Source organism: Tamandua tetradactyla, chromosome 1, assembly GCF_023851605.1.
Source record: "Tamandua tetradactyla isolate mTamTet1 chromosome 1, mTamTet1.pri, whole genome shotgun sequence".
Classification (NCBI taxonomy): Eukaryota; Metazoa; Chordata; class Mammalia; order Pilosa; family Myrmecophagidae; genus Tamandua; species Tamandua tetradactyla.
In genome coordinates, this window is record NC_135327.1 from 8,116,598 (window position 1) to 8,137,802 (window position 21,205).

Genomic DNA, 21,205 nt, shown 5'->3' on the forward strand with positions numbered 1-21,205 from the left:
AAGGCTGGGAAAATTGAAGGATTCACCTTATTTTTGTTTGTTTCCCTGCTCTCAGGAATGGTATTCTTCTGTTGCCGGTTGTCGTGTTTGAAAAAAATTAATATATTCCATTCAGACTTCTGGTTGTGTAGGATGGGAAATCTAGTCTAGTACCCAGTACTGTGTGATGCCCAGAGGCAGAATTGGGAAAATTAAGAATAAATTTGGTAGCTGGACATATTCAACTTACAATTTTAGGTTTTTACTTCTAGCTGCTCTAAAATACTGGAGACTAAAAGAGATATCAGTTTAACGATTCAGCATTCATATTCGTTTGTTAAGTCCTATCTTCTATGTATAATTCCACCATCACCTTTGATCTTTCCATACCTCTCTTTAGGGTTGTTTGGGCTATAGCAATTCTAAATTTTTGATATTGGAAGGGTCTGTCACTAATACGGGGTAGGGAGATGGAACTATCTGATGTTCTGGAGAGGCTGGGCTAGGTTTCAGGACTTATCTGGACCAGGGACCCACCTGGAGGTTGTAGGTTTCTGGAAAGTTACTCTAGTGCTTGGAATCCTTGTGGGATCTTATATGTTGCCCTAGGTGTTCCTTAGGATTGCTGGAATGCTCCTGGTACAACCATTTTTAATGGCTGGGAAAAAAAGAATAATGCTTGTGGCATGTAAGAGTAATGTGAAATTCAGATTTCAGTGTCCATAAACCAAGTTTTATCGGCCATAGCTAAGCTCATTCACTTACATACTTTTAACCTCCACGAAAGACAGAGTTGAATAATTGTGATAGATGCCTGCCTGCATTTGGCCTGCAAGACGTAACACTTTTACTGTCTGGCCCTTACATAAGAGGCTTGTCAACTCCTGGTTTAGGTGATTCAAAGTCATCTACTGACTCGGCTTCTGCAGGGAGCCCTGTCATCTGTGCTCTTGCTTAAGGTCTGCTGAAGACACACCTCTTGCCTCATGACCTAGTTTATAGGAAATGAAGGCTCACTTAGGCTCTGGGCCCTGCAGATTTGGGAGAAGGGGCAGGGGCTAGATTTGAAAAAAAAAAAAAAGGCTTCACATGCATCATCTTTTCTCCACTGTTCTGCTAGCCCTGGACTCTGGTACTCCGTCAAGATGGTCCAAGAGAACATGGCAGGTGGTAGAATGCCAATCCCCGTCCCCTCCAAGATGGCTATGGCTGTGTCCTACTCCCCAGAACCTGTGAAATCGTTCTTCACATGGCCAGAGGGAATTAAGACTGCGGCTGTAATTAAGGTTGTTTGTCAACTCACCTCCAGATGGGGAGGGTAGCCCAGAGCATCCAGGTGGCCCAATCTAATCACATGATTCTTTAAAGACAGAACCGTTCCCACCTGGGTCAGAGAAAGCTCTAGGATGGAGGCAGGGTCAGGGAGAGGCAGATTTGTTGACTCAGAAGATGGAGGAAGAGGCTGTGTTCCGAGAGATGTAGGTGGTCTTTAGAAGCTGGAAAAGGTAAGGAAAAAGATTTTTTCCTAGAGCCTCCCAGAGAAATGCAGTCCTGCTAGCACTTCGCTTTTAGCCCAGTGAGACCTGGGCTGCCTCAGACCTACGGAAATGTGAAGCTCTAGACACGTGAGAGGAGCCGCCTGGCTGTCCAGCTCTGGTCACCCCAGCCTCGGGGACTGGAGCGGGAGAACCACCCCGTCAGCGCGCGATGCCCAGGTGGGATGGATCATCAGATTAAGCACCGAGTTTTGGGGCAGGCTGGCAGCAGTGGGTGGCTGACCCCGGGTGAGGGCTGGCTGCTAGTGACTCCCTTTTCCCCACTCTTGCAGGTTTGCTCATTTCCTCTCTCGGGCCTGGGGTGCACCGGGGGCTCCACAGCCCCACACCTGGGCCCAGGACTCGGGTCTCCTCTAGACTGCGTTCTTCCCGCCTGGGCTGATGTAGGGACAGGTGGGCACCCTGCTGAGGGTCTCCACAGGGGAGCTGGGGGGAGCCTGGGTAGGAGGCGGGGCAGCAGATTCCATCCTTGGCTTCTGGTCAGCACCCACCTGCTTCTGGGTGCCGTCCCAGTGCCCAGGCAGCCTCGCTAACGCGTCCCGTGGTGTTTGTCTGCAAGGGTCAGGCGGTCCTTGGTTCTGGCCGATCAGATGAGTAGTTAAAATTAGCTGGCCAGATAGTATGCCCATTTTGGAAAACATTTTGGCAATTTCTCATGGAGTGAAACATGTACCTACTCTGTGATCCAGTTTTTTCACGCCTACGTATTTACCCAAAAGAAATGAAAACATATGTCCCAAAAGACTGGGATGACGATGCTCGTGGCCGCTCTATGCATAATTGCCTGAGTGGAAACAACACACATGATTATTGACAGGAGGCTGGAGAAACAAACTGTGCTCTTTCCATCTCAATGGACTTCTGCTCAGCAATAAAAAGGAACAAACTGTAGCTGTATACGCAATAACATGGATCGGTTAGAAGCCCATTATGTTAAGTGAAAGAAACATGCAAACCAGTATGTACCATGTGCTTCTGTCTACATGAAATGCTAGAAAAGGCAAAGCCAAGCTATGTGATAGAAATCAGAGCAGTGGGTGCCTGGGAAGCAGGGGTGCAGGCTGCCTGGAAATGGGTATGAGGAAATGTCTGGGGTGATGGAAAAGTTCTATATGCAGATCTGTCAGAAGTCCTCAATCTGTGCACTTAAATTCTGTGTATTTTAGTATATGTAAATTATACCTCAATTATTTAGAAAAGAGGTGTGGAATTTAAAAAATAAGGCTATTTTAAAAAGCAAAGATGAGTAAATCAGGTCATGCTTTTGAAAGCCCAATGGCTGCCCAATGACTGGTTACAATCAGTCACACATTGGCCTCTAACTGACCGTGGCAGTTCAGTGGTTTATTGATGTTTCTTTATGATGCATCTGTCAGTGGGGGAATGGGTGGGTCTTTGCTCTCCCAGGCACACGGTCAGTTAGCAGCAGGCCTCCTGGGGCAGGCTGCAGGCTCCTCCACTCCCTAGCAAGCCACTCACCCCTCTGAGCCTCAGTTTCCTCATTTGTGAAATGTGGATAATCGTACCTACGGCACGGCTTAATGAGATGATTAGTGAGATGAGACAATGGTTTCCAGTGCAAGCTGGTGGAGCTGTTGTCATTTCTTCATCTGGAAGCAGGAGCCAGCCCTTCCTCTTTGACTTCCGGGCAGAGGGTGGTGGCTTCAATTGGCGGGCAAAAAGCCAGGGATCTTCCAAGGAGACATGAACAGAAGGCAATAGGGGGAGACCTGGTGTGCTTGTCCCCCCTAAGCAGGGAGCCCCGGTAGCCTGAGCCCCAGGCCTGGCCCCGAGTCCCCCGTCCCCTGGGACAGCTCAGAGAGCTAGAGGGCGGGGCTCCGGTCCCAGGTAGGCCTCCCCGGATGGGCTCCTCCTTCTCTCCCAGGTCGGACTCCTGGCCTCTGAGAAGGGAGAAAGCTCTTCAGGCCAGCACAGCAAGTGGGACAGAGGCGTGAGCGGAGTGAGGTGTCCAGCTGAGGACAGTGACAGCATGTACTGTGCCTATCCTGCTGTCCTCAGGTCCCTCCTGTCTGGGAGGGAAGCAGCTGATAAACTCATTCTTTCCTGGGTATTGGGGACGAATGCAGTCATCCTTCCAGGGGAGTTTTCAATCTGTAAGAGAATTCTGGAATGTGTAATCCAAAGGACTATTTTTGACCCAGTGAAATTTCAGGTTTCTCCTGGGGGCTTTATAATTTCGGTAAGGGGCCCCAAACCATACTAACTCCCTTCCTAAAAGAAGAAAAATAATAACAACTGGGAACCCACGTGTTTCATCTTCTCACAAGAGAGAGGGATGTTGGCAGTTGTGGGGTCATGCCCTGTGCTTATGATGGGCTTACTGTATGCCAAGGGACATTATATTGTGTCATTCACCTGTCAGAGTCACTCCTTGGGGTCCTAATTGTTAGGAAGTAGGAGGATAAGAATGGAGGCGGTGACTTATGCTATGTAGTTCCATATGGCAGAACTGGATTCAAACTCTGTTTTACCCTTAGCCCAGCTATAGCTCCTGTTAGGCCTGTTACATGCCACTGCAGTTCTAGACTGTAGCCGGCAGGAGGCACCCTTGCTCCACAGATGAGCACTCTAATAAATTTGCTTGAGAAGGTTGCCTTTTTAAAAATTCATCGTATCTATTTTCTGATAATAATAATAGCTAGTATTTATTAAGCACTCACCATGATCCAGGTCCTGCACTAAGGTTTTTTTTGTACGCTGTATGGTGGGGGTCACTTTTCATTCTTTTTTCTTGGGGCTATTCTGTTACTGCAGCAGCATTTGTGGATATTTTATTTGGGGATGGGGGAAATGCACAGAGTGGGAATTGCACCCTGGTTTCCCGCATGGCAGGCGAGAATTCTAACCACTAAACTATCCTTGCACCCCCTGCACTAAGCATTTTGCATACATTATTTTATATATTCCAAGCAACTCTGTTTTGTTTATAAGCACACTGAGACGGGCTGACAGGAAGCGCCTTGCCCAGGCTCACAGCAGCTGCGAAACTGAGGTGCAAGCCCTGGTCTGTCCGCCTGTGCCCAAAGCCATGCGCTCGGCCGTGTCCTCAGGGGAGCTCACAAACCAGCCCTTGCCACTGGTGAGCCTCTCTGTGAACTTGGTGTCCGGCTGGCAAAGTGTGCCAAAACACACTGAGCTGAAATGTGTCATGACGGGGCAGCCATGCTTCACTGCACCCACGCCTGCCCACCGTGTGGCATCCCACCTCTCTCCTCCTTTTATGCTACCTGGCTGTCCCTGACCGAGTTTGCAACTCCATCTGTGCCAACAAGTTTGTTGACTCCATTTATAATACCATTTTATGGACTGACTTAAAGGATCTAGAAAAGAAGAACTTCGGGGACGTGTGGAGGGTTAGGGGCACCCAGGAAAGATGGCAAATGGATGTGGCCCCATGTCATTCTTGAGAAGAGAGGAGGCAGCCCTGTCCTTCGGTGCTCTCCCCTGACGTATGACTAAATGTCCTTTGAGTTCCTCCAGCATGCGCGGTGCCAAAGCAGACGGGGGCATGTCCTGCATTGGCACAGGTGAGGTGGAGGTGAGGCATGGTGCCTTCCGTTGTCACAGCATCCCCCAAGAAGAGGGATCCAGCTACTTTCTGCACCTGTGCAGTATCCTCTCCAATTTGTGTCTCTCTTTGTCTGGCCCACAAACAAGCCGTTTGATTTAAACAGGACCACAGGATTTCTAATCCTCATCAAAGACCCCTCTCCATCAAAGGTGGGCGGGCAGTGGCTTAGACAGGGACGGCTGAGCCGTGGACATGAGTATGTCCTAGAGCCAGCCTGAGAGAGGAAGATGAGGGGCCTTGGAAACTACCCCCCACCCCACTCTCTGCAGTGTGAGACATTTCAGTGAAGGAATTAATAGATGTGCTTTTTCCATCACCACGCTCACACTATTAGTGATGAGAACCATCAGTGCTTCATGGAGAAGATAACAAAGAAGCCACCTTCTCGGCTTTGCAGTTCAAAAGCATGATCTTGGAGTAAGAAGAGTTTCGAAGGGGAGAGGTAATTTAGCACCCTTTGGATTCATTCATTTCACCATGATTTACTGAGTGCCCGGGTGCTTGGAGTATATCGGGGAACCAGACAGGCAAGAGGCTCTGTCCTTTTGGAGCTTATGTTCTGGTGGAGAGAGTAGGACATAAAGAATAATATGTAAATTATAAAATAAAGAATTTTAACTGAAAAATGCAATGACAAAAAAGAATAGGGCAGGGTAAAGGGCCATCAGGGCTTCTGGGGGGTAAGGGCACGCTGCATATTGGATGGTCAGGGTAGAGCTCATTGAGAAAGTGACATTCAAGTCAAGTGTTAGAAGTGAGAGAGTGAGCCAAGTGGATGTATAGGGGAAGAAGGTTCCAGAAATACGGCTCAGCTGGAGTAACCTGGAATATTTAAAACATTTAAGGCAGCCTCTAATACCAGAGATTAAGACAAAGCAACATTAAAAAAGAATTCTGAGGAAACAGAGACAATGCAGGAAACAGAGAAAACAAAAGCTTTAGGGGAAAAACATAATTAATTATAATTATTATAATACTGTAATTAATATACTCAGAGCAGAGCTACCATGCTACCAACTCCAGGTGGTAGGCTTGAGACTGCTTTTCGTGTGAGTAGTATTCCCTGCAGCTGTGCCACACAGCGGCCCCGATCAAGTGAGAAAAGAGGAGACACTGCATCTGTAAAACAAGAATGGAATTCTATAAAAAGAAAAAAAAATTGAGAGCAAGAAATTTCATTTAAAAATTAAAATATGATATGGTTAGAAGATAAGTGAAGGAAATTTCCCATAAAGTCAGCCCAAAAGACAAATATATACAAAATGAAAGAGAAAGGAAAAGAAAATGAGAGGATTGATAGAGGGGGTCCGATATTAGCCCACAAAGAGCTAAAAGAAGACGGGGGCAGGGTGAACTGATAAGAGAAAATGTCCCAGAAGAGGACAAGAAGTTTCAGAGTGGAAGGGTCCACCTGGCACCAGCATACTGTAAAAGACCCTGATAAATGGACATCACTGTGAGATTCCAAGACGTGGTAGGTAAAGAAAAGACCTGAAAGTTATCAGAGAAGAGGGGAAAAAGTAAGCAACATACAAAGGAATAAGAACGATGTTTGACTTTTCAGCAGCAACGAAGTCAACTAGAAGGTAATGAAGCAATGCTTTCAAAATTCAGAGAGAGAGAGAGTGATTTTCAACCTAGAAGTCTTCACCCAACTATCAACCAAATGTGAGGGTAGAATAGAGACATTTGCGGAATTGCAAACTTATTTCCCACATGCCCTTTCTTAGAAAGCTGCCGAGAGACATGCTCCACAAGAAGCAAAACAAGAGAGAAAAGTAGAGGAAATCCAGGAAAGAGACGAACTTTTAGAGGAGAAAAGCAAAGGAACTTGCCCTGTGACAACACAGGGAAGCTTCAGATGACAGCTGCGACACTGCCTGGAGACCGAAACCAGACCCACGTGCCTGGCCATCTTCAGAAAGAGTTTACAGGTCCGTGAGGGTTCGGGAAGACAGAGATGGAGGCAAATTAAGCACATGAAAACCAAAACGTTAAGAAAAAAAGTTATTGAAGAGAAGGGTATAATTAAAGTGTACAACTTGGTCCCTCAGTAACAATAACTACATAATTGTGACATTGTAAATGCAGAATATTGGTTTAACCACAATCACGTAGCTTCACTGGGACAGGGAAAGAGGAAGCAAAGATGGAGGGTGTGAGTGTGGAGTCCTTTTTGTCCACAAAAAGAAGTCAATAAATATTTTAGAACAGATAAATCAAGAAATAACAGTATTTGGTAAACAGCAGAAGCTAGCTGAAGGGGTTGAAAGTATTTATCTCTATATGGAGAGACTCCGGATTGGAAGGGATGGAAGGCAGGGGACAGTTTTTTAGCTCAGTTTGACTTTGAAAGCTGTGTGCCTGCGTGTTAAAAGTGGAAGTCAAGGACCTTGAAAATGAACATTCTCATGCCACGTAGCCGCTAATTGCTGTTATATAAAAAAAGCATGAAATTTCTGTGTCGGTGTGTCACAGGCGTGCTCCATGCCATCGCGGTCCTGGTAGGTCCTGCTTTCTCCGAGCGTCACGGCGTCATACCCCCTTTCCTGGTCTTTCCGGAGCCCTTTATCATTGGGAAGGCAACATCCAAACCACAGCTGGCCTCGATGGCCCTGCTTCTCCCTTGATTGCAACTTCTTCAGAAGCGTTTCTTTAACCGCTTCACACCTGTGGGCCAGATCGCCCTCTCGTGTCCACGCTTGGTCCGATTCCCTTCCCAGCCCCGGCGGGTGGTGTTGGTGTCCCAGCACGGAGAGGCACCCTGCCATGTGCCCTGCGGCGGACACTTGGGGCTGGGGTCTCTGGGTCAGGACTCCTGGCTCCTTGTCCAGTGCTCCTTCTCTCGGCCAGCAGCTCTTCTAGGCCCCGCCGCACCCACCAGCACCTGCCTAGTTTCCCACGGCAGGTGTGAATTCACGTCCCCACTGCCAACACTTTTGGGCAATGCCACCTCCCGCCAATCTCCCCGTGTCCACTCACGCTCCCCTACAACCCTCCCTCACCCAGCAGCAGAGGGAGCTGGTGAGGATGGAATTTGGATCCTGCCCCTCCCACTTAAGTGGCTTCCCCTTCCCTGGCAGCAAAGTCCAGTCGCCTTCTGTGATCTACAAGGGCCAAGTGTGCCCCCCTGCCAACTTCCTCAAACCCACCTCCTTCCACCCTTCTCTCGCCTGGTGTGACCCTTGCAGCTCTCAGACAGGCTGATTCCTCCCACCCCGGGGTCCTCACTGGTGCCTCTTCTTCCGTGAGAGCGCTGGTCTCAGATGTTTTCTTTGCATGTTCTTTTTTTCCCTTCAGGTCTCTGCTCACCTGTCCCTACAGACATCTTCTGAAGTAGCCACCAGCTCCCCTACTCTGTCACTGCCATTTCTCTTTCCCGTGTCATTTTTTTAGCATTCATCATCACAAAAGACTAATTCGGTAATTCATTCGTTTCTGTAAGAAAATGTAGACTGGAACCTTTGAGTTGCCCAGTGTGGGTGACCAGGGCTCCCCCCAGGAGAAAGAGGGTCTAAGGGCTGCAGAAATTAGTCCACAGCTGGGGCCAGCATCACCTCCCCATCAACACACTTAGACCCAGTTCTCATAAAATGTGCATGGATCCCCCCTCTTCCCCTGGCCAGCACCCAGCCCCAGCCACACCCCCAGCTCCTGGGGCAGGGGTGGCTCTAAGGTCACAGCATTGGGACTCTCGCCCAAGGCAAGAGAACTTTCTTCGTCTCCCCTCACTCCCGGGGGTGCCTTACCTTTCCTGGGGCTGGTGGGGGAGGGGCTCCTGGTGCTCAGCCACAGGTGTCAGCACCGTGTCTGGGTAGGGGGGTCATCTGTCCTCTCCCTGACAGGTCACGTCCTAGACTGCAGGCCCAGCCCTGCTTCGCGGGTGCTGCTCTCGGAGCAGAGAGCACATGGCACCTCAGGAGGGCTCGGCACGTGCCACCCCGCAGCCCGGAGGGAGAGTTAGGAGGGCAAACGAGCCCATTACGACTATTGTTAAGTAATAAACCACCCCCCACACTTAGTGGTGTAGACAAAAACCACCGTTAGTGCACACGGGCCATGGCTCAGCTGAGCAGTCCCGCTGGTCGGGCCCTGGCTGCTCTCGGCTGGGCTGGTTCCTGTGGTCTGCTGGGGCACAGCGGGGGCCTGGAAGGACGAGGTGACCTCGCGTGCCTAGCGGGTCACTTGCCATTCTTTGGAGCAAAGGAGCGATGGGGTCTCACGCCTCCTCCTCCAGCAGGCTCGCGGGAGCTTACTTGCCCGGTGCTCGGTGTACAGCACAGACATACACATGCAGTGCACACATGTACACACAAAGTGCATCCCCCTCCCACGTGCACACAGGCGCAGCGCATATATGCACACAAACACACCACACAGACACACACATACTGCATGTACACACTCACCCCCAACGTGTAGGAAACGCATGGGCACATCATATCCAAGCACACGCCTCCACGCCTACCCCACACACGTGTCACCCTACACCCCTCCCCACCCACATAGCGGGGATCAATGTTGGCAGGAACCCCTGGGGCTGGCTGCAGAGGCTCTGGAACAGGCACTGCCCGCAAGGCTGACCTTGAACCTGAGGGTGGCCTTCCTGTTCCTGACTCAAAGAGCTCCCCACGCGGCCACGGGGACCCTCAGCCTCAGCTTCTTGCAGAAAGTTCTCCAAAATTCTCATCGGGAGTCTCAAGTTCAGAGTCCCCCACCCCCCAGCTTTGGGGGTGAGGGGTCAGGAAAGCCTGGCCTAGTGGAGCCACGTGCCAGGCCTCCAGCCCGCTCGGGGCACAGCCGGGGGCTGCCTGCCATGCAGCAACCTGGACCCCCTCTGCTGCCGTCTCCTGGCCCACTCTTCTTGCACCTGGGTTTTTTTTTTTTTTTTAACTTTTTAAATTTAAATTGTATAATATCACATATACAAATCAAAGAAAGGAAAAAGCAATAGTTTTCCAAACACCCTTCAAGTAGTTACAGGACAGATCCCAGAGTTTGTCACGGGCTACCGTACCATCCTCTCCGATTTTTCCTTCTAGCTGCTCCAGGAACACTGGAAGTTAGAAGGAATGAATATTATGTTATCATCACAATCAACTTTTTTCTTTTTTTGTGAGAAATAACATGTATACAGAAAGGCAACAAATTTCAAAGCACAGAACAACAGTTAGTTGTAGAACAGATCTCAGAGTGTGACATGGGTTACAATTCCACAGTTTTAGGTTTTCACTTCTAGTTGCCCTAAGATACTGGAGACTAAAAGAAATATTAATACAATGATTCAGCAATCATACTCGGTTGTTAAACCCCACCTTCTCTGTATAACTCCACCGTCACCTCTGATGTTTCTCCCACTCTAGGGGTATCTGGGCTATGCCCATTCTAACTTCTTCATGTTGGGAGGGGCTGACGATACTATGGGGCAAGGGATGGAACTAGCTGATGCTCTGGAGAGGCTGGGCCCTCTAGGTGTCAGGTCTTACCTGGCCACCTGGGGTAATTTTAATTGCTCTTCTCCCTCTCTGCCTCCCCTGCCAGACCTTAAGCTCCTAGAGGCAGCGTCTGTGTCCAGGTCCCTTGTTGCCCCTGGTGCTCAGCCAAGGGCCCGGCAGAGGGCAGGTCCTCAGCTGTTTTTATTCTTGCTAACGAACAAATAGAACTTACGTCATGGTCACTGAGCGTTAACTGGAAGGTCCTTCCACCCTTCCCGCCCCACCCCCGTCCACATGGAAATTCACACACAACCCTCAGGAGGGGACTCGCCACGTGGTGGCCTCAGGAGACACCACCTCCTGCCCGCAGGACCTTTGGCCATGCGGGGCCTCCCTCCCGCTGGGACTCCTGTGTGTTTGGGGGTGGGGCGGGGGCAGAGGGGCCCGTGGGGAGGGCCAGTGGCTTTGGCCTGGGGCCTCTCTGTGCACAGTGGGGTCTGAGGAGCTGTGGCTTCTCCCAAGGCAGGGGCACCTCCCCAGGGCTCGGGCTAGGAGGCTGCCCCTCACTTGACAGGAAGAGATTGCCCACTTCTCTCCTCCATGCTGGGGGCGCCAGTAGGACAGGGGTCACGGGAGGGGCCCACAGCTGTCACATGCCGGCACCTCCGTGGCCCCTGGGCAGCCGCCTCACTGAACCGAGTCACCTCCAGCACCACTGCGGCCTCGTCCACGGACAAGCCCCGCAGCCCCTGTCCCCGGCAGTACCCCGCAGCCGCGCCCGCAGCCCCCCACGCCTCTGCAGGCCCCCGGCCCCCGTAGCCCCCTGCGCACCCGCAGCCCCCTGGCGCCCCCGCCCCCCGCCCCCGCTGCCCCTCGGGCGGGCGGGATTTGCACCCTCCGCTGCCTCCCAGATGCCGCTTCCGGAGGCCCTGTTCACACAGCAAGAAGAGACAGACTTGTTTTCAACTTTTTAGAAGTTTTATTACAAAGAAATTCGAGAGAAGCACTGGGCACCAAGAGAGACACTGCCTGGGTCAGGAAACAGCTGCAAACACCATGAAAAACCGAAACCGAGACATAAGAAACCCAAACAGAAAACCACGCACACGCACACTTTGTGATAAACTGCAATTTTGTTCTCAATTTTTCTTCATAAATAGACCAAAGTCATGGTTGGCAATTTTAAATAGATGGACATAGTTTAAAAAAAAGAAAAAAAAAAGAAGTAGCGCAGCGCCTCCGAGTGCGGCCGGCAGGGCCCGGCGGTGCCTGCAGCGGGGGACAGGGTGGCAGCCGCTCTGGTGACATCTCCCTTCAAATAAAACTTAAAAAAGTGTGCTAAGGGTCATATAAAACGCTTTTTTTACCTTAAAGGAAGCTACTTTTTCGCCCCACAAAATAATCTGACGGATGTCTTTAGCACAGTTCTAAAACACTTAGTCAACTACGCACACGGAGCCCACAGCTGAGGGTCGTCAGCTTTTGTTCACGCCGGAGAACCGGGTTTGCACGTCTGCGGCCGGGCTGGGCCCCGCGACCCGTGGGCAGCCCACGGCGCCCGGGCTGGGCCGGGACCCGCCACCCTGGAGCAAGCGCGTCGGGGCCAGGAGCTGCCCGCGGGGGCTGTGGGCGGCGGGCGGCCCCCGGAGGAGCCCGGCGGGGGGTGGAGGAGGCCCCGCCCTGGGGCCCGGCGCGCCGCGGCTCTCCCGCTCGTCCCCCTGCGGCCCGCCAGAGCCGCTCTTCCGCGGCCGGCCCCTCCTCCGCTGAGCAGGGCCCTTCCAGCCAGCCTCAGGGAGGGGAGGGAAGGCGGCTTAGGTGAGGTAGAGCGACTTGTCCCTGGGGAGCAGGCTGTGGGAGAGAGGAGGGGCTGTCAGCGCAGACCCCACCCCACGGGGACCTGCCTGGCCTAGGGGGTCCAGGCCTGCACTCGGGCGCTGTGCCCGCGGCCTGGGCCCACCTGCCCCTGGATGGTGAGAGGCGGACGCGAGGCCGGACCCCCCAGCTCTCCCCCAAGCAGGCCCCTCCTGCCATCCGGGAAGGGGCTCCTCGGCGAGGGGGGAGGGGGTAGCAGGGTCTCCACCATCAAAGCCCAGCTCACCATCAGTGGGGTGCGCACATTAGCTGTTAATCCCAGGGTTTCCATGGCTAAATCTCAAAAAGGATGAAAGCAGGGCAGGAGCTTTCTGTTTCTCACATGGCACCACTGTGGTCTGATGCTAGATAAAAACCCCCCAGTTCTCTGACGGTGGGGAGGGGAAATCGTGGTGAGGGGTGGAGGTCTACACCTGTTTGGTGTGGGGAAGGGGATTCTTGCTGAGCTGAGGGTCCGCCCTGCAGAATCTCTCCCTAGGCACATGGGAAATGGGGGCAGGTGCCATATTTGCAGGCTCAGAGCCCAAGAGCTGCCTGAGCTGGACCCTGCCTGAGCTGGCGAGCTGGGCAGAGAGGGCAGTCTGAGCTGGGAGGCCGACAGCGAGAGCTGGGGTGGCAGGAGCTGGGCGGCAGAGACGGCCACCAGCCCAGCATGCCTCCGTGTGCTGTGTGCCTTAGTGGAGAGGCTGCTGGGGGGCTGCTCAGCACTGCGCCCCCAGGCGTGGCCACAGGACTAGCTCCTGCCAGTGGAATAGAAGCCAGAGTAGGCAGCTAAGCAAAAATGTGCTCCCCCCACTTCATTCTCCCTTCTGCTGGCTGAAATGAAAGTGCCACCCTCCCTTGGGTGGCAGGGGGTAGGAGGAGGTTGCACGGACCCAGAAGGCTGCAGGGCACCAGTAGGGGAGCCTCTGAATGTGATTCTTTGGGTGTGATCTGTGGACCCTTTTCCTAGGTGCAGTGTACACTGTTGGAACCTCACCCGGGTCCCTTTTACCAAGGCCCCAGCTTCTGGCTTCTCCAGAGAACTGCCCTCAGCTGAATGGGAACTGCCTTGCCCAGGGGGCCACAATCCCTAGTAGGTTGTCCCTAGTGCTAGGGTACAAATGACTGGCTCCCTATCTCAAGGTGGGGCCAGCTCTGTGGTGCAATTCATGCTGCAAAGCTCCCCATGGCATCAGGCTGAATGGGTCTCAGCTGTGCCTACATCTCTGCCCACCTCCTTCCCCTGCCCTGTCCTGCCCCCTCCCCTCCTTCTCCTGAGAGCACTTCCCCAAGTGCACTCAAACCCCTGCTGCAGGCCCTGCTTCTAGGCAACTAACACATAGGACCTATAGGTGAATATGTGAATGTCACATGAAAGCATTTGTAAAAAAAGAAGATGGAGGAGAAAAGGCCCCCAGGGGCCTCACTTGCCTCTGCATTCATCCCCTGAATACCTCCAGCATGAAGTGCCCAAGGGAAACTCCAGCAGGTCAGGCAGTGGCCTGCAGGGACTCATCCCTGCTCCACACTCCGCCTAGCCTCTTCCCCATCCCCTTATCATCCCGGTTCCCACTCTTCATGCATCAATAGGGCAAAGAAGGGACAAGCGGTGGGCTGGGGTAGGAACTGACCTGCAGGTGCTGATGCCACACTCCCCACTGGGGTAACTGCTGTCCCAGTCTCCACTGCTCGGGGGGTTGGATGGACCAGGTGAGCGGGAGCCTGAGCCACTGGGGAACTCAGAGATGTGAGGGAAGTCCTGCAAAGGGGCAAGGAGGGGACATGTGAGGAGAGGAGAGATAAAGGGGCGGACCGTCTCAGGCAGCAAGGAAGCAACGGGGGCTCCATGTCCCTGAGAGTGTTCCTACACGCTGGCGAGACACTTCTCTGGGGTATACAGAACCCCCGCTCTGCCTCTCTGTCTGGAATGCTTCTTTCTTTCCTCCAGTAGAGCACCTTTTGAGAAATTCAAACTTTGTCTTAACTACCTAAGAGGGCAAAAAACTTTGTCTACAGGGTCTTTCTCCTTATGGGCCTCAGTTTCCCAATCTGTGAAATGGAGTTATTGGGTTGGTTGACCTCCAAGGGCTATACTGAGCCCATACCAATCTCTGTGGACTAACTGGAGGGGGTGGGTGGTCAGACTTCCAAGACTTTGGGGAAAGCCAGAGGCTAGGGACAGATCTGGCAGAAGCCACAGTAGCCTCAACTCCTTAGGTCAGAGAGCAGAGATGGACAGAAGGCAAAAGATGAGCCTAGAATAGTCTAAGAATCTGTCTGGCAACTTGGTCTCTGTTCACTGCAGCCAGTATATCTCAAGTAAGGTACACTAGACCCATTTCATAGATATGGTAACTGAGGTTAAGACAGATGAGGTGCCTAGGCTGAGGCTGGTGAGTGTCAGGGCCTGGATCTGAAATCCCAAGCTGCCTCCTCTCTCTGCAAGGGGTCACAGAAGGGCCCATGCCTGCTCCACCTGCTTACCTGTGGCCCTGGAGGTGAGGGGCTCATAGCCAGCTGCACCTGGAGTGCCATGGGGGTGGGCAGGACAGGAGGCTGAGGGGCTGGGGACATGCTAACTGGCGGACTGAGGAGGGCACCCTGTGCATGGTGGGGCAGTGGCAGCTGCTGGTGCAGTGAGGGGCTGAGAGGGAAGGAGGGTGGCGGTGGAGGTGAGGGAGCACTGAGGCCTGGCAGCAGGGACTTGGAGCCCAGTGTCCTGGCGAGGCTGGCGGGAGACGCCCCGCTGCGGAACGCCTGGAGGTCTGATGGCGTCAGGAAGGAAGCCAGGCCTGGCATGGCGTACATGGGCTGCTTGGGTGGGAGCATTTTGGCTGGCGGGTTCGCCTGGGAGCTCTTGGTCTCAGCCTGGTCCGGGGGGCTCTGGAAGGAGACAGAAACCAGTCACTCTGGAGATTAGAGAAATGCCAGAATGGGGGCCGTGACAGCAGGTGATTCTACAACCCACTGAAATGGCTCCTGACTGACTCTCTGGCTCCTTAGGGGAGATCTGTGGACTAACCAGAGCTAATTCAGGTCTTTAGGAGACTTGGCTCTGCCTCTAATCCCTGGGGACCTCCCTGTCCATGGGGTAATTCCATGCTCCTCAGCCTGGCCAAAGAAGTCAGCATCATTCAGCCGAGACATCCTTTATGTATGCTCATCCACAGCCTCTGAGCCTTTGCATATGCTGTTCCCTCTTCTTAGGATGCCCTCTTTGCTTGGATCTTTATGGCCTAACCCAGATGCTTCTGTAACAGCTTCCAGGACAACCTCCAGCCCACCTGGTCCACATATCCACCTCCACACTCAGCACCTCAGTTGCTGCTGTTCTCAGAGGAGGCAGGTAGTGTGAGAGTAAAGGTCAAATTGAAGACCTGTAAAACTGGGTCTGAATCCTAGTCTGGCCGCCTAGCCATCTGGACAATTTCAGGCGAGTTACCTGAACGCTCTACGTGTTAGGTACCTGCTGGAAGAACCCGATTAAACAACATGCGTATCAAGTGTCCAGCCTGAGCCTGGCACACAGAAGGCGCCCAGTGGAAGGTCCCGCATGAGCACTGCCCATCCTTTCCAAGGCCGACAGCACTCGCCGTTCCCATGCACCCTGGCTCTTGCTCCAGCCCCCAAGTGGCCCTACCCTCACCAGGGCTGTGTCTGGGGCTTCCAGGTGTTACCTTGGAGATGAGGCTGGCCCTGTAGGCTGCCAGAGCCTTCAGATATTCCTTCTTAGCTGCTTCAGTCTTTTTCTTGTAGGCCTGAAAGATCCAAGACAGGGCTAGTGTTAGGGAGAATGCCCTGGGGAGGGGCACGGAGCAGGGGCCTGGAAGGAATGGACAGCAAGCCGCTGATTCAAGAGCCAAGCCGAAAGGGGCGGTGGGCCAGGAGCTGGGTCAGTTTCCCACGGCGCCCCTCTGGGAGCACTGCACAGGGAGACTGGAGATGAGGCTCCATCCCTGTTTCTCAGCCTTGAGCCACAGGCTTCACCTCCCTGGTCCTCCAGGTCATTGTACCTGACCATACAGAAAAGGCTGCCCTCAAAGTCCCCGGTTCTGACCCAGCCCAGCACGGATATCCTCATGGCGAGCCACCCTTGCATTCTAGAATGAACCCTGCTTGTTCACAGTATGCTAGTCTTGCTCCAATTTGCCTTTGACTTTAATTAGGGCTCCTACATCCAGATTCATAGACAGGGTGGGCTGAGGGGGGCTGTTCACACCCCGCTGTGCACCTGACTTTTGGAACTGTCCCCCACAATCACTCTAGGCTTGGCTTTACGGCCACTTTAGCCAGCAGGGTGCTAGCAAATGTGGCGCCGATGGTGATGTGCGCTCACATGTTACACAGAAAAGCGCTGACACGCAGCTGTTCTCGGGGCCCTGAGGTGCTGTGGGAAGAAGCGTGGGCCAGCCTACTGGCTGACGGGACACACACAACTCAGCATGCACCCCCTGCTCCCCTGCAGCATCAGCCCCCAGACGCACTGCAGCTGACTCAGGTAAAGGCGCGAGCCCAGCTGGGACCAGCTCGCTTCAGGGACCCTTGCATTCACGTGCTGAAACACTGGCTGGCTGAAGCCACTTGGGGTCATTTGTTACACATTCAGAACTAACTGATACAGTTAGCTTCATTATGTTTTAGTGTCAAGATTATGCTGTGATTAAGACTTGTGAAAGTTTTGTTTTTTCTAAGTTCTGGAATTATCTTCATTTGAAATAAGTTTTGTGTCAGTTAACTAGACCTGGAAACTTCTGGACCAATAGTTTTTTTTTTCCCCCTCCCATAATTTTCTTAACCATTAACTCCCTTGGTTGTTAGTATATTAATTATTAGTAAAATATGAATATAAAGAAAATATCTTAGTATGATAAAAAAAATTGGCACAAGCCAATAGCCAGCCTTATGCTTAACAGTGCTGTATGAGAGACAATTTCAAGAAAATCTGATGACCACTATCTCTATTGTTATTTAACACTTTTTTTTGGGGGGGGGCATGGGTCACCATTGCACCACCCTATTTAACACCTTTTATAGGCGGGCCTAGTCAATATTAACTTGGGAAAGAAAACAAGAATAGAAATACAAGTGTGGGAAATGAGGAGACAAGATTACTGTTTGGATAAGGAATTTATACGTGTAACTTAAAAACAAATATAAAAAATAAATAAAATGTAAATGTTACCTGGAAGACACAGGAATTAATTGAAAAACTATTAGAAATGATGAATTGGTTTAGTACAGTAGGTAATGACAAAATAAATACTTAACTTTTTAATATATCAACAATCTGCTGGAAAAATATAACGGGAAAAATATGCCATTTGTAATACATTGGATAAAAAGCGAGATAAATACCTAACTAGTTTTTGGATGAAAATAAAATATATATATATGTATACCAAGTTCTTGGATTAACCAGAAAGGCAAATAAAAGTCACTTTAAAGTTCAGAAATGAAACTGATGTGAGAGGCAGGACTCTCAAGCATCTCTGCTTGCCCCTGGGCGGTTCAGAAGGAGCAGCTGGCCAGAGCCCCTGAAATCGCTGTCCCACCACGCCTGGGCACAGGAGGGAGAGGAAATCCCTTGGGCCCCTATTTAAAAAGTGTTAAATAGGGCGGTGCAATGGTGGCTCGGTCATGCTGGAGACCCGGGTTCGATTCCCGGAGCCTGCCCATGCACCCCGCCCCCGCCAAAAAAAGTTAAATAGCGATAGAGATAGTGACCTCCCCAAGAAACAGGAGGTCTTCTGAGGAAAGGGGATGGATGTCAGGGTAAAAACAACGACAAAGGTCCTGACTGCAGGGCCGGGCAGCTCAACTCGCGGCTGCTGACACCGCAGCCCTTTGCCCGGGGAAGCAGGAGCCTGTCAGGTCGGAAATGCTGGAGAACGAACGTCCCAGCAGCAGCATCCGTTCCCCAGGGGTTGGTGCACACCCTGCTGGCTTGCCTCTCGGATGGGTCACCCCAGGGCACCACGAGCTCTAGCTCCCAGAGGTCCCCAGCGCCACGGATCTTCAGTTGCGCACGGAGCTGTCTGCTTTGATGACGCAGTCTCTCTTGGCTGCCTTCCTTTCCCCGCCTCACTTCTCCACGCCCCTACCCGTGGGTTCTGGGCTCCCACGTAAACTACTCTTGCTATAATATATCCCACAACTATTTTAAACTCTAGAACGTGAGAGAGACGCATTGCACGTAAGTAAAGAAAGGACTGATGAGTCGATCAAGCTTCTCCCCGGCCCCAAACCTGGCACTCCTCCTGTGTTTACCATCTCAATGCGTGGCGCCCTGTTCACCCAGAACGCACACCAGGGTCAGGAATTAGTCTTTCTTAACACTCTCTGCACCGCCCCCCCCCCCCCCACCTGGCCCTGGCCACCGCTGTCTATCACCTGGAGGGCTCCAAAAGTTTTCTGCTCCACTTTGCCCCGTCCAGGCAGCCGCTGCGTACAACTGCTCAGTGGTTTTCTCTGCTCTTAGATCAAGGACCCGACTTGTGCCAAGGCCTACAGAGCCCAGAGGGGCCCCGCCATGCCTACCGCCCAGCGTCATCTGTGCCATGCTGTGTCACACTGACTCTCGCTGGGCAGGTCTCCTGTGAGCCTGTGTGCTTGCTAGCCTCCCTCCCCTCATCAAGCGTTTGCAAGTATAGCTGCCCTGCCTGGAACACTTCCCTCCTCCTAGGTAACTCACCCCACTACAGTGCCTGTTCCCCCTCTTTTCACTCTCATGCATCCTGTACCCTCCTGGTCCATAGCACCATCAGAATCGTAATTTTACATTTATTTATCTGCTTATTGTCTCTTCTGCAGACACTCCAATTGAACCTCTCAGCTCTAAGGATTTGAGTGCAAATTCTGACTGCATCCTGACTCACTGTTGGGGCCCTTGGGCAAATTAGCCTCTAGGAGCCTCCATCTCCTTCTTTCAGAACAGGAAAGCAAAGGTTACTCCGCAGGGTGTTGTAATGGAGGGGAAGTCCAGCACAAACACAAGATTGGAGAATGGTAAGGGAACAGGTTCAGAGAGGTTAGGTGATCAACCTGAAGTCACACAGCTGGTACCTGGTATTTGCTGATGAACTGGTTCTGCTCCCTATTCCCTGGAAGCCCTTTCGAGGGACCAATGGCACATGGCCAATGGAATACGAAGCTCTGACCTGGCCTCTGGATTTCTGGAGCTGAAGGGACAAGCTGGACAGAGATGTGTGTCCTCATTTTATATATGAAGAAGCAGAAGCCCAGAGGGTTAAGTTGCTGGTTAAGGCAACTGGGGAAGAGAATGAACAGTGACCTGGCATCCTAGCTTGCAGCTGGGCAAAAGGAGCCCAGGAAGGGCCTCCACCAAATCTCTGCCTCCAAAGGCTTCAAGGTATGTCCTTGCCTCCAGGACCACCCAGCCTCGGGGAGTGGCCTAAAAAGGGACGGGGCTCACCTGCTTCTGCTCCTCTCCCAGGCTGTCCCACATGGAGGCCACGATTTTGGACACGTCCCCAAAGGTGGCGCTGGGGTTCTGCTCCTTGATGGCAGCCTGGGTGTCTCTGAAGAACAGGGCGTAGGCCGACACGGGCTTCTGGGGCTCATTGGGATCCTTCTTTTTCTTCTTTTTTGGGTTCTTGGCCTTTTTCCCTGGGTCAGCTGAGGGTCTCTTCTCTCCGGAGATCTGCCAGGCGAGAGGAGTCAGAAAACCATAGAAGCCCAAGGGCGTGCTGCCAAGCAGACCCCACCCAGCCCCCACCACAGCGGGGCTTCCTGGCACCCCTGGCACCCCCGGCCCCACCCCAGCTGGTCAGCCGGGCTCACGCCCAGGCAATGGCCAAGGCTGACCCCCACCCAGGGCTCGGACCCGTGCAGCCGGGCTGCGCTGCCGGGCTAACTAGTGGGGAAGGCAACCGAGTCCTGCGCAGGGTTGGACGGACAAATGGACAGACAGATACACACACACTGGGAGGAACCCTGGGGCTTTTGTTTAAGTCACTGGTGTGGAAATCAGCATGATGACGAAGCCGAGTCAAAGAAATACAAGAGGAAGAGACATACTTAGAGTCACTGAAAGAACGCCAGAATAAGAAAGAATACTAAATTACATGTAAAACCGGTTAATGCCCCACAGGACAATAAAACTATAACCTTTGGGGGTTTTAATCTTTTCTACTGGACAGAAATCATTTGTATCTCCACAGGGCAAAATTAATTTGCCTTGTAATGAGACAAAAGTCATTTACATTTCTCTCACTCTCTTCCAAGTTAACGTCTTTCTTTACAGGGATGTAAAATGCCTTAATCAATAATGGATAATGAGTCAAAGCAAAGGTCCATCCTCCCAGATAATCAGATAGTTCTTGAGGGGGTATGTTAGACAGTGCTTTGGCATCACATCGAAAGAACGTGCAGTAACTATGGGGGCTAATTTCCAAGGTTTGGCTGTATATATATTTTCCTTAACAGCCCTGCCACCTCATCATCACAAGCAATTCCCAAAGGTTATCCTTGATTACCAAAGGCCGGTCTCTCCCACCACGTTTCAGCTGTGCACTCTGGGCAGGCTGCTTAAACGCTCGGATGTGCTTGTCATCAGCTCAGCACAAGAGTGGCTGGCCTCACTCGCACACCTGGCCTCACCCGCACACCTGGCCTCATCTGCACACCTAGCCTCACCCGCACGCCTGGCTTCACCTGCACACCTGACCTCATTTGCACACCTGGCCTCATTTGCACACCTGGCGTGACTCACCCGCATGCCTGGCCTCACCTGCACACCTGACCTCATTTGCACACCTGGCCTCACCTGC

General features: G+C 52.2%; 1 protein-coding gene across 3 annotated transcripts in view; it reads right to left on the reverse strand.

Annotated features, from left to right (window-relative positions):
- Positions 1-12,256: 12,256 nt before the first annotated feature.
- The window catches only part of TOX2 (TOX high mobility group box family member 2), a 151,084-nt gene continuing 142,135 nt past the window's right edge, over positions 12,257-21,205 (reverse strand). For all 3 annotated transcript variants that reach the window (XM_077168153.1, XM_077168158.1, XM_077168159.1), the window contains exons 5-9: positions 19,849-20,076; positions 16,094-16,174; positions 14,901-15,299; positions 14,048-14,175; positions 12,257-12,410 (exon numbers count right to left, since the gene is read on the reverse strand). In XM_077168153.1, coding sequence (XP_077024268.1) covers positions 12,374-12,410; positions 14,048-14,175; positions 14,901-15,299; positions 16,094-16,174; positions 19,849-20,076 — 873 coding nt within the window. In that variant the 3' untranslated portion in view covers positions 12,257-12,373. The remainder of the gene's footprint in view (positions 12,411-14,047; positions 14,176-14,900; positions 15,300-16,093; positions 16,175-19,848; positions 20,077-21,205) is intronic.